At 53.1% G+C, this 15098-nt stretch overlaps 5 protein-coding genes across 5 annotated transcripts; all 5 read left to right on the top strand.

Moving 5' to 3' along the window:
• Positions 1-464: 464 nt before the first annotated feature.
• CPAR01_07555 (uncharacterized protein) lies at positions 465-674 on the top strand (the record flags this gene model as incomplete). The annotated part of the gene is made up of 1 exon (XM_060491824.1): positions 465-674. One exon carries the CDS (start codon positions 465-467, stop codon positions 672-674), a length of 210 nt encoding a protein of 69 aa, XP_060350698.1.
• Positions 675-3180: 2506 nt separating this feature from the next.
• On the top strand, positions 3181-3552 carry CPAR01_07554 (uncharacterized protein; the record flags this gene model as incomplete). Its single annotated transcript, XM_060491823.1, has 1 exon — positions 3181-3552. One exon carries the CDS (start codon positions 3181-3183, stop codon positions 3550-3552), a length of 372 nt encoding a protein of 123 aa, XP_060350697.1.
• Positions 3553-4386: 834 nt separating this feature from the next.
• On the top strand, positions 4387-6532 carry CPAR01_07553 (uncharacterized protein; the record flags this gene model as incomplete). The annotated part of the gene is made up of 2 exons (XM_060491822.1): positions 4387-4517; positions 4864-6532. The coding sequence occupies 2 exons, from the start codon at positions 4387-4389 to the stop codon at positions 6530-6532; spliced, it is 1800 nt and encodes a 599-aa protein (XP_060350696.1).
• A 2574-nt stretch (positions 6533-9106) lies between these two features.
• On the top strand, positions 9107-9730 carry CPAR01_07552 (uncharacterized protein; the record flags this gene model as incomplete). Its single annotated transcript, XM_060491821.1, has 3 exons — positions 9107-9181; positions 9246-9451; positions 9535-9730. 3 exons carry the CDS (start codon positions 9107-9109, stop codon positions 9728-9730), a joined length of 477 nt encoding a protein of 158 aa, XP_060350695.1.
• Positions 9731-12516: 2786 nt separating this feature from the next.
• Positions 12517-14483, top strand: CPAR01_07551 (caspase domain-containing protein; the record flags this gene model as incomplete). Its single annotated transcript, XM_060491820.1, has 6 exons — positions 12517-12750; positions 12804-12873; positions 12915-13322; positions 13374-13812; positions 14223-14392; positions 14458-14483. 6 exons carry the CDS (start codon positions 12517-12519, stop codon positions 14481-14483), a joined length of 1347 nt encoding a protein of 448 aa, XP_060350694.1.
• Positions 14484-15098: the final 615 nt, after the last annotated feature.

The raw sequence follows: 15098 nt of genomic DNA, 5'->3' as shown, positions 1-15098 counted from the left end.
TGGTCACAGGTGAATTAAGTCTGTCATGTCCACATGTTGCAAGCAAGCCCCCTGGTCCCCATGACCTCGTGGCATAACCACCCAAAGTGGACGCTTGAGATGGCAGTCCCGCAGGCTCTTCCCAGACTGGTCCACGAAAGCGAAGACCACCCCGCAAGCCGTTTCCAAGAGACTCTTTTCACTCTTTTCATGGTCTTGGCCCGTCTTGCCCGCAATTGCACCCGGCTACGGCCTGCCCACTGGGGAGGCACGCTGCACGGGGTCGGTCACTAGCGACCGAGACGTCAAACACCCCAGGGGCTAGTCGGTCGATCATTGAATTGACACGGGTATCCCCTAGGAAAACATGGCAAAGTGTCTGACTGTGACCCGTGTTAGTGTACAGATATTTTGCGCGCCGTTTTGCCCCAACTTTCCAAGCAGCAGCCGGGAAACGGATAAAGTTGTTCCCTCTATGTACTGCCATGTACAAGGTGTCGTCGAGTTGGCGACGTCTCGGATATCGACATGAGAGAATGTGCACACCCTTTTCCAAACGTGCTCACCAGCACAGGCTGCACAGCACAGCCCAAATACCTCACGGCCGCTTTCGCGCACACCGAGTATATAGTGCCGATTTTGCCACTCGACGTCGCAAGGCTCAGATTCTTGGGTGTGTTGCGCCCGTTCTCTGAGGAATTCTTTTTACGTTTGACAGTTATCCCAAGATCTTGAATCCATAAAAGTGGTCGATCATGTTCGGGCTGTCAATCCTCCTGACATGGTCAATGCAAACTTTGTAAAGTTAATGAAGAGGGGGATCTTCACTTCCGATGATGCATATCAGCGGAGGAGGAACAGGGCATAGGGCTTAATAGAGTGGCACCAAGCTTAAAGAGAAGATCAAGACTTATGGGCTGACTCCAAGAGAGAGAAGACGACCCCGGCCGGCTCAAACACAGGCCGAGCTTCCTCACCCTCCGTGCTGGCCCCCCCTACCCTAACACCCCATATGACGAGACATTACTCCGTAGCCATTACCCAATATTGGAGGCGCTTTTTTGCAGTGCACTCCATAACGTGTTTGTTGTGTTTTGCCTCCTGTGCTAGATCCCCGGATCATCAAACAAATGATGAACAACCATAAAACCGAGAAAGGAGTGAAACTCGACGACCACAAACATTTTATTGCAGGGGCGACGTCAAAACCCCGTCAGTAGTTCACATTGCAGGTGTGTCGTCTGTAGCGAAGGTTAGAAGTTGCGACTCCATATCTCAAGGGCCCGGACACCAGAGACTCAGGACGACGTCTTGGGCAGACAGACACATCGTCGGATTCTCACGAGAACTGCTTACTTCGTGGTGTCTTGAAAGCGATTGGTTCCCACGGATGGTGGGACTAGTTCGACATATGTTCGACACTACTGTCGTAGAAAAAGGTCAGATGGATTTCTTACATGACGGGCTGGCCGACAGCAGCAGTCAAGAAGTCCCTGTGCTAGTTCAACTAACTATACGGGGAAAAGACAGGACGAACGAACGAGTGACAACGTGAAAAGTCAATCAATCCTCGAGGACGGGTTCACCAGTCTTGGGCTTTGGAGGGGAAGGGAGAAAGGGGCTGTGCAGATTTGCACTGGTTCTTCTGCTTCCTCCCACACCCCCTTGGCTGCAGTAGGCCGAAACGAAGTATGCGTACGTATGCAGACATTGACAGTGACAGTGACAGTGCCCTCGTGTTCGTGTGTGAGTCTCGCTGAACCTTCAAACCCCATTATCTCCATTACCCAGGTTCTCATGGTACTGTTGGGACATTGGCCGGAGATCTCAGTAGGTTGCTAGTGTCACTGATATGATGTGCAGGTAAATGGCTCGAGAGTAAGCTTAATGTTGGGTATTAACTTCCAACCCAATGAGCCGTTTAGGCATAATGAAGGGACCCAGATAGAAAGAATAAAGGAGCAATGGCATGAGGTGTTGAATTGATGGTCCCCATCTATCCATATGCCCCCCCTTCCCCCTTCACTGGGTTTGCCCAGATCGCAGGTCCAGTGTGTGTCCCTGGACGCGCGGGAAATTTTTGAAACCAAATGAAAGAAAGAAGCCTGAAGGTGCATTTAGCATAAGAAAGGCGGGGGGAGGGGGAGGAGGAGGGGAGGACAGGGGAAAAGGGCTTCTCGGCGCGAGTTCTGTCTTGGGGTTGATGGTGTCTCACGTCGCGGCGCTCCGCTCTGCACGCTAGAGCAGCCCCCGAAACACGGGAGCCCGCACCGGACGGTCGGGACAGGAAGACACCACAGCTTCGGGGCATTTTGTAGCCTATGTTGACTGAGATGTTCCCGACTGATGGATGTTGATCTGGTTGAGGCTACACCACCATCCTCCCTTTACGGCCACAGTCTAACAAAGTCCGCGCAAAAGTGGCCGCCCGGCAACACCCTTACAGGAAGGGAAGAGGCAGACGTCGTTCTCTGTTCGTATGCATAACAGAGGAACGGTAGCTACACTTTCACTCCATGCCCGGACTTCTACAAATGTTCATGGCATCTACACAGCATACGTACGGCATGCCCTCACGCCAAGACAAAACAAATTGATAAGGCGGCTAGCGTGTAGCGGAATGCATGACGTCGGGATCTGTCTTGTCCTTGTTCGGATCATGGCATCAAGCCGGGTCCACCATGCGGCGGAGCGGCCGGGCTCCAGGTCCCGGAGCGTTGAATACCGTCCCGTCGGTGGGGGCCCCACGCACTAGGTTGTCCCGCCATGTTTCTCCGATCCCGCTGGTGACTAAGCAGGATTTCGGTAATGGCAGCCCTTCGCCGCCCACTGCCTCCCCGCCGTTGTCGATGAGCTCCTCGCGGAAACATGGACCGGAATGCCGCCATGTAAAGAATCGGGCCCAACCGGCCAAGATGGAGAGAATGAATGTGGCCTCAGCTTTGGGTTGCCCGGCGCTGTTGGAACTTGAAGGCTATCTCCCACACTCGGCTCTTGTGCATCTGCATTCCTAACTTCTCAATGGAGCTCAAACCCGAAGAAGAAGGCCCTTAGACAGGGCCCCTCAATCACAATCCCCTCTCGCGCCATTGTTGCCTTCCAATCGCCTCGCACGACATCAAACCACAGCCTTTGGTTGATCTGTATACGTAGTCATTAGGTCCCAGGGTCGAAGAACAAGACCAAACCAACACAGACGAAATGCGCCAATTGACCTATGGGATATGGCGCAGGCCCCAGGAGATGGAGCCCACAGAGCTGCAGTCCTGCAGAAACACTGCATTTGGTTGCACTTATACGTTGTGGGTTGTGGGGTCGTGTGTTCTCCGTTGTGGTTCCAACAAGCAAGAAGCAGGCTCCAGCAAATGGTACGAATTTGCCGCTAAAGGCAAAGTGCGGTGGGCGAAAGAAAGAGGAGGTATCCAGCATCTGGGCAGACGCCGTTTGAAGCGAGAGCTTGGCGGACCATTGAATGCAAAGTTGTCCGTTGTTGGAGTGTGTTTCCTATTCAATGCGGATCTGTCTGGCGGTGCTCTCACAGTACAGTTCCGTCGCCAGGGGTCTCGTGCTTGAGGTGCCCCATTGACTCAAGACTGACCAGGCAGGTAACGGGGGCCTGCGTGAATGCTCTACCAACTGCGTTTCTTGTTGCTTCCTCTGCGTGCCCTGCGCGCTCTCCTGAGCTCTGGATTCCTCTCCTTCCCTTTCTCGTCCGTATGTGGGTGTTTGGGTGTCCCCTTTCCCCTCACCATCCGGCCTCCTACATTCTACACCATCCAAGTCCCACCCACTATCTTCTTCTTTTTCCTCCCAGCTACCTGGGTCGAATGTGTACATGTTTCCTCTTTACCGTATGCAGCACCTGTCATCTTTTGACTTTGCCGACTGAACAGCGCTCCTGAAGGGTTGATCGGCGTCAAATCAGTAAATTGTCAAAACCTTGTCAACAGGCACTGAATACATCGCTCTGCATTGTGCAACGGTATCTCCAACGAAGCAAACCAAGGCTTCGACCCCGCTCGACGTCGCGTATACCCGTACCTTACCTTATTACCTACTCAAAAAGACCCCACCGCTTTTACCTAGTGCTATCGCCGGCCGGACCACCACACTTCCCCGTCCTGTTTCCTCTACCTACCCTCCAGTCGCCTCATCTCACATCACACGTTCTATCTGCTGGGAAATCATAGCAAAAAAGTCGTGCCATCTCGAAAAAAACACTCTCGGAAATTTTAGCTTTGATCTTTCACGCCAATATGTTTGGCACATATCCCGCCCTGGGTGAGTTTACAATTTCATTGAGTGCAGCCAGTGTCGGTCATTATCTCATCTACCTTTTTCTGAATAAGACGAAAATGATAATGCTTTGTGACCTTTTTGGCGCCTTTCCCAGACGTCTATTGTGCGATGGCGCCCCTATTCGTTGCTGAGCGCAAGTTGTCATCCGTTTCTCCCTCACCCCCATTCTACTTCATCGTTCCCTCTGCAGCGTCTTGCCTCTGCATCATCCTCTTCTTCACAAGTAACATTATCCTACCGTACCCTCCATCAATGCCTTCACGGCTTATCCTACTCCAACCTTAAAACACAGAAGCCGTCAATGCCGTTATCTGTCGTGATCCTGCAACGGGAGCCCATCCCTTCCGCGCTTGATCTACCTCCATTCTTTGGCACCGCTTCCTTGGCGGTCCGTTCGCGGGGTCGCCTGGTCTCGGCCGGCGTCCGCTTTCTGTCGCCCGAATTTCGTCTCACCCGGCAACTTTCATTTCTCAGTGTTCAGCCAATAGTTTAAACGGGAGCCTCTTACACATCTTGGGACTGCTAGAGCTATTGCGGCACTCGGATACTCTCGAGTGTTCATGAAGTATGTCATCCTAACAATAGCTTGCTAGCAAATCTGCCCACCGCAGTCAAGATCGACCCGAAAGATATCCCACCTCCAACGCCAGTCACTCTGCCACAGAGCCGGCCTCAGCTGGATGCTCCGTCGACGACGCCGGTGAGCCAGAAGAAGCCATTGACATCGGTCCTGCAGGACATTTATCGCCCTGGAGACATCGACACCGCCATATTCGACGCTTTGGGGGTACACCTCATCCCGGGTGCTCCCACAGCGGATCTCATTCCCGATTCCGCTTACCTGCCCGACTTTGAAGGCTGGGGCAAGCTCTCCCCTGAAGAGGCACGTGAGAAGAACGCGGAAACCCGAGTGGTTCTGAACAATGGCGTTCAGTCGCCCGGCTGCCAGACCTTTCTCGACCGTCAGCGTGAGCTATCTCACTCAAATGAGGATGCGTTCCGTACCGTGAGGCGCATCCCCGCGCCCAAGGGGCAGCAGCAGGCACGCCTAGGCAACTCATACGAGTTCTTTAGGTGCCTGGAGGCCTTCACTACGTATTGGGATGACCCCACGAACCCCTATGTGCATACCGAGGAGGCGCAAGAGGCCAAGGATGTCACCGTCGACGGCGACAAGATCGAGCGGGACAACCCAAAGACCCCGGAACGACCTCGCATCTTCCGCACCTCGACCGGCTCGTCGATGCCAGGCGAATACCGCCAGAGCTTGTTAACAGCCTTCCTCAAGCTTGTAGCATATGATTTCGGCTGCAACGTCTCAGCTCCCCGGACAGAACCCCGTCTGCATATCACCAGCGGGCCCGCGCCTTCATCGCAAACGCAGCTCTCCAAGCGCCAGCAAGCAGCCGCCGCCGCCGCTACCCCGAGGACGTCGTACTTCGCCTCCGGGTGCACCTTCATCTTCCGGACCCCTCGCACGCGCGAAGCGGCCCGGCAAGGCATCGTAGAGGGGCCCCTCGCCGCCGTCTCGGCGCGCGCGAGCATCTCGTTTGATAAAGAAAACGAAGAGGTCATTGACCTGGCTCGCGAGCTCGTTGCCGCTCTTCTCACGGCCCAGCACCGGGCGCGCGAGGGCAAGACGGAGAAGAAGTTTGGCGAAGGCGCGTGGTGGACGACGAAGCCGCGCTGGGGCGGCGGGTCCGGCGGGCCCATTGGGCGTGAGGTCGAACGGGACGCCATCCAGGGCGACAAGGACGATGCCGCCTCTGCTGCCGGGGCTGCTACCTCCGGCTCCGGAGAGAGGGGCCAGCCCGCCGCCAAGAAGCCGCGCAAGAACATGTCCATCTACGACAACTATCGCATGGTCCGCCCGCCCTCGGCCAGCTGGGACCGCAAGACGCGCTACGAGGCCATTGGAAAAGTCAAGGGCGTCGGGTACGACGACGTCTACGTGATTAGCTCGCTGTTCCACCACATTAGCGTCCTGCGCGTGCGCGTGCCGGAACGACTTCTCGAGGTGCTCGAGGGCGCGGCCGAGCAGACGGGCGGCGACGATGATGTCCGCAGGAGCTGGGGACAGGTTGAGGCACGCCGGAGCCCGTGGTATGATTTCTTCGTGCTCGAGGAGCGGCTTGAGGCTATGAAGCTTGTTTGGTCGCTCATGGGCTGGCTGATGAGAAAGCCTGAGGAGGAGGAGGAGGCGGCGGTGGCAGTGAAGAAGACGGAGGAGGATGTCAAGATGGTTGATGCTTGAGATGGGACAAGAAGGGGGAGAAGCATGTTGGATGAAGTCGGAGAGGGGCGATAATGAGAGGGAGAGAAGGAAGAACATTTTCACATTTCTGGGCATGGCCAAGCTTGATAGATGGCTGACAATGTCAAAAGACCAAATTATATCGAGCTTTATCCTCGCCATTGTGTGTCATCTTTCCATATACGGCTGTTGTATCAGCTATACAAACCCATTGTCGCTGTGCGTGTCGACTGGCAGTGGGTTATCTTCAACTCAACCTAACCTGACAAAATCATGATCCCATGCCCTGAGCGAAAAGTCTTCTTAGCAGCAGCAGAATTGTACCCCATCGCCAGCCCTTCAAAGAGACAGTTTATATGCAACATGGTCATCAGGGCACCGAGGTTGTTCAACGTCTTTGGGAACCAGGCTATCTTTCCCTCCTGGAGTGGCTAGATCATTCCTTCGACTTTATCTCTCACGATCCTCACGTACTGAAACCAGTTTCCCAATTTCGACTTTTGAATTTCTTTTCTATCAAAGTGAGTGAGTGAGAGAGAGACATGGGATGAAGTTAATCTGCCATTCATCCTCCTAAGCCAATATCATTGGCTTGGCTTTCTGGTCTGTGATAGGCAAGGTTCATGCACCATTGGAGTTTCCTCGGTCATCTGGGCTGACCATGTTCAGGCCGTCGGTATAATAAGTAGTTTTTGAATGATGCATCTTGAGAGGCTACAACAAAATAGCGTTTAGGGTTGGTTTAATGACTAGACCTTGAGATAAGCTCGATGTCTCGATGTATCATTGAGGTGATGATGAAGATGTCGGAGCTTGTTTGCTCACAGTATTGCCCCAAGATGTTCGCTGAGAACTGTGTCATGAAACCGACTTGACGAGAATATCAATTACTTCACCAAATTAGAGCAGTCCCGTCGACGCAGGAGTACTGCAGCACATAGAGCGTTTATACAGTGTTTCCCATGGAAAAAATATCTCTACAACCACGCTCCTTGCCTCGTGCAGCACTGCATCTCATGATCTAAGAGGAAGTGCTATAGGTGAAGCTATACAACACATCACGATGAAGGTGGCACGTGCTCCATGTAACTTGATCACTCGAGGAGCAGTGCGTAAACGTAAAAGTCCTAAGGCCTCAAGCCTGAGAATGCAGATGTCGACGGTATGTCGACAGGGCGATCCCCTACATATTGCATCCAATTTCTGGCCAATCAACGTTCCCTTTCGACACTGAGAGTCTAGAATGCATTGAAATGGCAACCCAACTATGTGACAATCTGGTGTGTTCATCAAAGACATGCTACTGCAGGCGGTCCACCCCGCTCAGTTAGGAGAAATGGTTACGAAACGTCTGTCTCGCGGGCTTTCACTGCAAACTAGGGCCATCGCGGCAGCGCCACCGGGAACCGTTCAACACTTGCATATTTGGATGTCGTATCCCATCGATTGATCGAGCTTATAGCATCGTGTGATTGAGCTCCCTGCGCCTGAAAGGCTTGGACTTGGCGGTTGACTAAAGCAATGAAGCCGGTGGGCTGGTTTCGACGGAAGTGGCATTCGGATACGAAAGCTGAAAAGCCTCAAGATTGTAGAGATCACGAGTTTAGACATCACCGCATCTAAATCGGGCATCGGAATCCGTTGAGCTGAGCCGAAGACACTGCTAGCAGGATGATGGATCATGAATGAGACCGCCCCAGAAGTAAGGAGCAGAGTGAAGAAACCGCCAGACTAGGCGATGAGGCCCGCTTGATCTGATTTCTCCGAGACCTGGTTCCGGACGAAATTCGAGAAAAAATCATCTTTTGCAGGCGATGATAGCCCATTTACCCTAAATCGAGATCAAAATGTGGGAGAACGTGAACCTGAGACCTGTGATATGCTGGTGTATCAACCTTAAGGTCGGCTAACCACACTCTTGGGCGGCAGAAGCCCACCGTGTCTAGTGGTGACGGAAGATGCCACAAGTTCACGATGCGTGCGGTGCATCTCGGTCTTAGTTTGATGTCCATTGGCCCCGATGGTAAGGATGAATGTCCCGGGACGACGGCGCCATGCAGCCAAGCACCAGAGGCGTGGGACAAGATGCCCACGAGGCTTGGTAGAATGCTATGCGCCAGCCGAACGTTGAACTTTTAGCCCATAGCCACGTCTCTCGTAAGTCGACAACTTGGTGTCCAATCGATTTCAGCCACGTTCCCGGGGGTGGTGTTTAGCTTTGGTCTGCTCAGAGACATGGTCGTATGCTTCCTCTCCACGTTGCCGGACTACCTCATTTTGGACTTGGATAGACAGGTCTTGCAGGCCGCCAGAGGTCGAAATTACCTTCCCGAGTCGTTGGACGGCTTGGAATCGAAACCCCTTTGGCGGAATGGAGGCTGCATATACCGTCTGCATACTTCTTGTGCGGTGAGGTGTCAAAGACATGCACCTACGAATAAAGCACATACTGTGAGATATGACCCGTCCGGATGAAGTTGTCTAAGACCAGTCAGTTGGGGTCTCGGGCAGATGCCGGTATGATGGTGTCGCTTCTGGACCCCAAATGCTAGGTACCAGGGGTAAGAGGGAAAAATGCAAAAGGTGATGATTCGTCAGAAATCGACGCGGCCCCTGTCCGTCAGGAACGCCACAGTGATCGGCAATCCCGTAAGCTTACCAGATTGAGATCGGGGAATAAACGAGTGCGTACTTGAGCTCCTATCAACCACAGACGTCGCGTTCCGATTTCTCATTGGCGCTGTTTCGCTGGGACTGTGCACCAAAACGGTTCGAACGAGAGACGGGAATCCCCTCGTACGACATGAACAGCGCGTCCGTCACTATTGACGGCGCGCTTTCACTAGAGCTCAAGCTAGACGACTGCTGTCACCCAGAAATCAACGAGACGGAGGGTCGATGTTGCGTGCAGTCGGCCAGGTATGACATCACCGGGCTCGGGTCAGTCAGTGGCTTTGAGGTTGGCAAGACAGCTTTGAATTCGGCGCATGCTCCGTAACGAGGTTGGAGATGGGACGGATGGCCTGGGACGACCAGGGTGCCGATATCGATCTGCTGAAACGTTGGAAAGCTCAATTGCCCATGAATCCTGGGCTTGTGTTGTCTATGACTTCTGGTTGGATCATTTGCCATGACCGTCAAATTGGTAATGAGCCCAATGCCAGCCAGGAGCCTGCCGTTGAAAATGGAGCCATGTAGCATCCGATTGAGTAGCGACACTAGTCCATGGGATGATGGCCGGGCTGGCGCAACGGTGCTAACGTCGGAAAGCCGACAGCGACAACATGACATATTGACCAAGCGGCTCAACACAGCTGGGGTTTCGAAGCGAAGCGAAGTGGATGGGTTTACCGCGCGGAGGCAGCCGACTCTAATGCAGTCCGAGCTGTGGTACTATCGCGAGGCGCTTTCAGCACCGAGCAAACGACTCAACGTTTGGTTCGACTGACGCGATATGGCGTCTAAGTGTGCCGTTGGAGGTAGGTAGCGCGGCATAGCCCTGCTGGATCGGCGTAGGGCGGTCAACTTTGGCGTCAAGTCTCAGCTTGACCGGGGCAGAGAGTTCAGCGGGACCATCTTGGTCGGGTGGAGACGAGCACAGCAGCGCCAGGGCCGTGGATGATGGATCAAGATCGAGTACCTAGTGTATTCAGAGTCTAGAGCGACTGCTTGGGTCCTGGGATGGGCGGGAGTGACGCATAGGTAGAGGGTGGAGGTGAAGCTGGATGACGGTATTGCTTGGTGCCCCTGTGGGCTAGGGTCAACTGTGTAAGGGAGGGCGAGGCGATGGGTGGTTAGTTTGCGGTTCGTTCCCATATTGAACATGCTTTGCTTTGGTGCGGTTCCGTTTTGGTGACCGTTGCCGAGACGTCTCGGGGAATGAAGTAACCTAAGATTCCGTTTCCCCAAGTCACATATCGAGTTGAGAATGATTGCGGCTGAAGATAGTGCAAGGATTGTCTTGGATTGGCGAGTAGGCTGAAGAGTAAAGACTCGGAGAGAGAGGAATGCGAAACCTTGGAGGGCAATGGGCAACAAGATTTGCAGTCCGAGTGTGCCAATCTGGAGGTCCCTTGCACCGTATTCCTTGGTGAACACCCGACTATGGCAATGACGAAGATGCAGAGAAAAGTCCGAAGGTTGCACGCAATATTCCGTACGAAGTACTACTGCCGTACTGCGTAAGGTATGCTACGTACTCGGTATGCATGGCAAGCCGCAGGAGAAGGGCAGGGCAGGAGCGGTGGCACCGAGCCCCAGTCACCCAGGTCAGGGACGGTAGGAACGGTAAGGTACCAAGGTAAGGTAGGTAGGGACGATGGGCGCGACATCCATCACATGGTGACATGGTGGCATCGCAGCAAGTGCTGTTTACATACAAGTCCTAAAAAGGGACTAGCGCTGTCAATTGTGCCCCATTTCTCGGTTCTCACCGGGCTGGGAACGGCCTTGGTATGGCCCGTGCTCGTGGCTGATTGCCTGCGCACCTGCCACCTGCCCTGCGTTTTTTCCCCAAGTGCAAGAGCATCTCCGGTGCAGACTACCCTTAGGTGCAGACCCTGCCCCGGTCATGCTTGCTTAGCTAATGCATACAAAAAAACACCATCAAACACCTCAGATGCTCCCATGCACTGCACTGTAGTGAGAGGTGGGCGGATTGTGAGGTACTCGGATCCACCTCCGCTAGCAAAAGACTCTTGGGAACTTGGGCTTTGAGGCCGTCTCTGCCGTTTCTTCCGTCAAAGTCCAATCGCTATGGTGCCCGGCCTGCCACATGCCGTTGCTTTCCTCGGCGCCTACGACGACTGATCCAACATTACGTAGTCTTGTTAGCCCTACACTCATCATCTACCTCCACTTTGCGAATCCCTTTCCACTTTACTACCTTGATCTCATACTTGGTCTCGTGATTGCTAAGTCGTGCTCTTGACGGTGCCTCAATAGGTACCTACTGAGTTGCAGTGAGTGTGATACTTTGTAGTGTACCTATAAGCTAAGGTAGGTAAGGTATGTTGTGTGGTTAGATTGTTTCTTCCCTCGGCACCCCCCTCCCCGCCAAAGGCCCAAAACACATTCAGCCCAGCCAGGAAAGGGTGAAGGTGCTGGACAGTGGACCTGGTGCGTGCCGACAACCTTAGCTCGAACCCCTCCACCACACACCCACGCCGCAGCGCCGCAACGCCGCGGCGCATCTTGAGCCTTGAGGCACCCTGCTCCTACCTTACCTGACCGATACTCCAGCACATTCTACATTCCTCACATTTCTTCGCTCCTCCAACCCGAACACTCCGTTCACCTCCATTTTCTCCTTCTCCCATCACCTCAGCTCGCTTTCTTTTCGAGGCTGTATTGCATATCCGCGCCGTCATTTCTTTTTACTGCCACACCAGCTCACACCTCTGTTGCGCCCAGCTACTGCATCATCGTCCATCCCAAATCTACCTACCCAACTGTACCTCCGCCTACCTAAGCTCTGCCGAAGCCGTCTTCTACCCCAATCCGTCTCACAAGCCGGCTCCAAACCATCAAAAGAGTCAACTAGGGTCCTTAGCCACCCTTGCTGCAGGATCCCTTTCCCGCTTTGAGATAGGCCCTTCAGCTAGCCCTCCTCCTCCTCATATCGTAAGGCACTGGTAAGCTTGTCCACGCTCTTCCAACCAGTTTCGCGCTCGAGAAAGGCTGACACTGCTCTTGTGCTCACCAACTTAGTCTCGAGACCTAAGCACGCGCATTCTCATCCCGTCCCTACACCTCAATCACGACCCCCTCGCTTCCCCTCACTATTCTCTGAAGTCGCGACAACCGTACTTCAGCTTCGTCGCGCATCTATAAAGACATCCAGTCCCCGAAATCTTCCCTGTCAACCCACTCCTTTTCGAAGACCATCTCGTCGAGCTAGAACCTCCTCCCACCACGGCTTGTTGGCCTCGGGTCATCAAATACACATAAATCGGGTCTGAGAATAGTCTCGCCGTCTCAACAAGATGTCAGGATACCCGGGCCAGTACGGAGGATACCAAGGCGGCCCACCGCCGCAGCAGCAATACGCGCAGGGCGGCTATTACCCGTATGAACTCCGATCTTTGTTCGCGTGCCCGCTCTCAGTCACTAACATGAAGAGCAAAAGCCCTCCACAGCAAGGATACAATGGATACCCTCCCGCTGGGTCGGGCTACGGCTACCAACAGCCGTCCCCTCAACCCTATGGTTACAACCAGGTACGGGTGACTACCAGCATTGTCCAAGTGTCGTCGACTAATGTAATGCCTAGCCCCCTCCTCCGCAACAATATGGTGGATATCAGCCGCCCCCGCCTCAACCGAATTACAACAACCGTCCAGGTGAGTTTGGAGGTTGTGCGCTTAAAACCGACATTGTAGAGTTGACAACCATCGCTATGAAGGTGTACCCACCGTGAACTCGAATGCCTACATGCACGGAAACCATAACGCTCCTCCACCGCCGCCCTCACAACCGCAGAGATTTGGACATGGCGCGCCAAGTAACTACAACTTCCAGTACTCCAATTGTACCGGGCGGAGAAAGGCGCTGCTGATTGGCATCAACTACTTCGGTCAACGCGGTCAGTTGCGTGGTTGTATCAATGATGTGAAGAACATGTCAGCATATCTCGTCGACCGTTTTGGTTATAAGAGGGAGGATATGGTTATCCTCACTGATGACCAGCAAAATCCCATGAGCCAGCCTACGAAACAGAATCTCCTCAGAGCCATGCATTGGCTCGTGAAAGACGCGAGACCCAACGACTCGCTCTTCTTCCACTACTCAGGTAAGTCGCGAAAGACATTTCCACCATGTAGTTAGACTCTAACACCTCCAGGGCATGGTGGTCAAACAAAGGATCTCGACGGCGATGAGCCTGACGGATACGATGAAGTCATTTACCCCGTAGACTTCCGCCAAACCGGTCATATTACGGATGATGAGATGCACAGAATCATGGTACAACCTTTGCAAGCTGGTGTGAGACTGACTGCTATCTTCGACTCTTGTCACTCGGGTACTGCGCTCGATCTCCCTTACATCTACTCGACCCAGGGTATCCTCAAGGAGCCCAATTTGGCCAAGGAGGCCGGCCAAGGCCTTCTCGGTGCTATTTCGTCATACAGCCAGGGCGATCTGGGCGGTGTCGCAAGCAACATCATGGGCTTCTTTAAGAAGGCAACGACTGGCGAAGATGCCTACCAACGCACCATGGCCACGAAGACGTCGCCTGCTGACGTGATCATGTTGTCAGGAAGCAAAGATGACCAAACTTCGTATGCTACCCCCTTCTTTCTATTTTGATGATACCCTTTTCGTTTTCGTTGCGCTTTACGGATTCTATGGAGATTCTACAAAGAGTTCCCTGCGTGTATCGCCTCTCCTGGTGGGATGGCTAATTCTGGAGACTGGGAGTGAAAGGCGAAAGCCACAAAAACGGAAAAAGTTTTGGGCGCGCAAGTCTCTTTCTGGATATTTTCTTTTCATGTTTTTACATTATACATATTGCGCCAGGCCAACGATACTCTTTTATTGCTCTAGAGCAAGTTGCAGCCTACTTGCGGCTGCGGTTTGCTTCTAGAGCGACGAGTTACGTTGGATCTGCCTCGGTCTACGAGTGTGGAAACGAGACGACATCAAGCCGATTTTTCATGCAAGCTGGATCTATGCTAATCTCACCTCGCAGGGCCGATGCAACAATCGCCTCGCAGGCTACCGGTGCCATGTCGTGGGCCTTCATCACGGCCATGAAGAAGAACCCACAACAGAGCTACGTACAGCTCTTGAACAGTATCCGTGACGAGCTCGCGAGTCGCTACACGCAGAAGCCGCAGCTCTCATGTAGTCACCCCCTCAGTATGTTGCCTCCCGGAAGAAGCGAATGAACATCTGTGTTATTACCACGTCTAACATCATCGCAGATACCAACCTCTTGTTCGTCATGTAAATCATAATCCTGTGTGTCAAACGGCCGGTCCGCCTTGTATATGTCATAATGCCCTACTTCGGCCTGGAAACATAAATACTCAGGGTTAGTTAGACATGGGTAGGCATAGGTCATCATTGGAAAAGGAATCGGTGGGATGGCGAAAATTGAGGGTTTTGGGTATCATTTGGGTGGTTTCGTTTTGTTTTTTAGGCAGGTCTTTTCTGCCACACTCTCGACGCCGTTTTCCGCCTCTCGTATAGTTAAGATGCCAAGTAAACCTACCTACCCTCACTCGACTAGTTCTTCGAACTGGAAATCAAATAAAAAGTTGATTCACGTCACTTCGAAACGGGATGAATTCGGCAATGTTGCAATGTGCGTTAGAAAGAAGGGGAATTAAGCATCTGTTTAGGTACCTATGCCTCCTTTTCCAATTTCTTCATCATGCAACCTAATGCCGTGTTTGGAAAATTCATGTCCTACTGCGTAGACCCAAACAAAGTGAAATATGACAAAAACTCCTTTCCCATCCCGTCCGTCCGTCCCCCTTCGCCCAGTCATTCTACCAATAAAGCAACTTGAAGGGAAAAAAGACAAATGTTTTGATGCTCGACGCCCAATACGCCACAAGAG

The sequence above is a fragment of the Colletotrichum paranaense genome, assembly GCF_030867605.1.
Source record: "Colletotrichum paranaense strain IMI 384185 chromosome Unknown Scaffold_5.1, whole genome shotgun sequence".
Taxonomy (NCBI): domain Eukaryota; kingdom Fungi; phylum Ascomycota; class Sordariomycetes; order Glomerellales; family Glomerellaceae; genus Colletotrichum; species Colletotrichum paranaense.
This window is presented reverse-complemented; position numbering and strand designations above follow the sequence as displayed.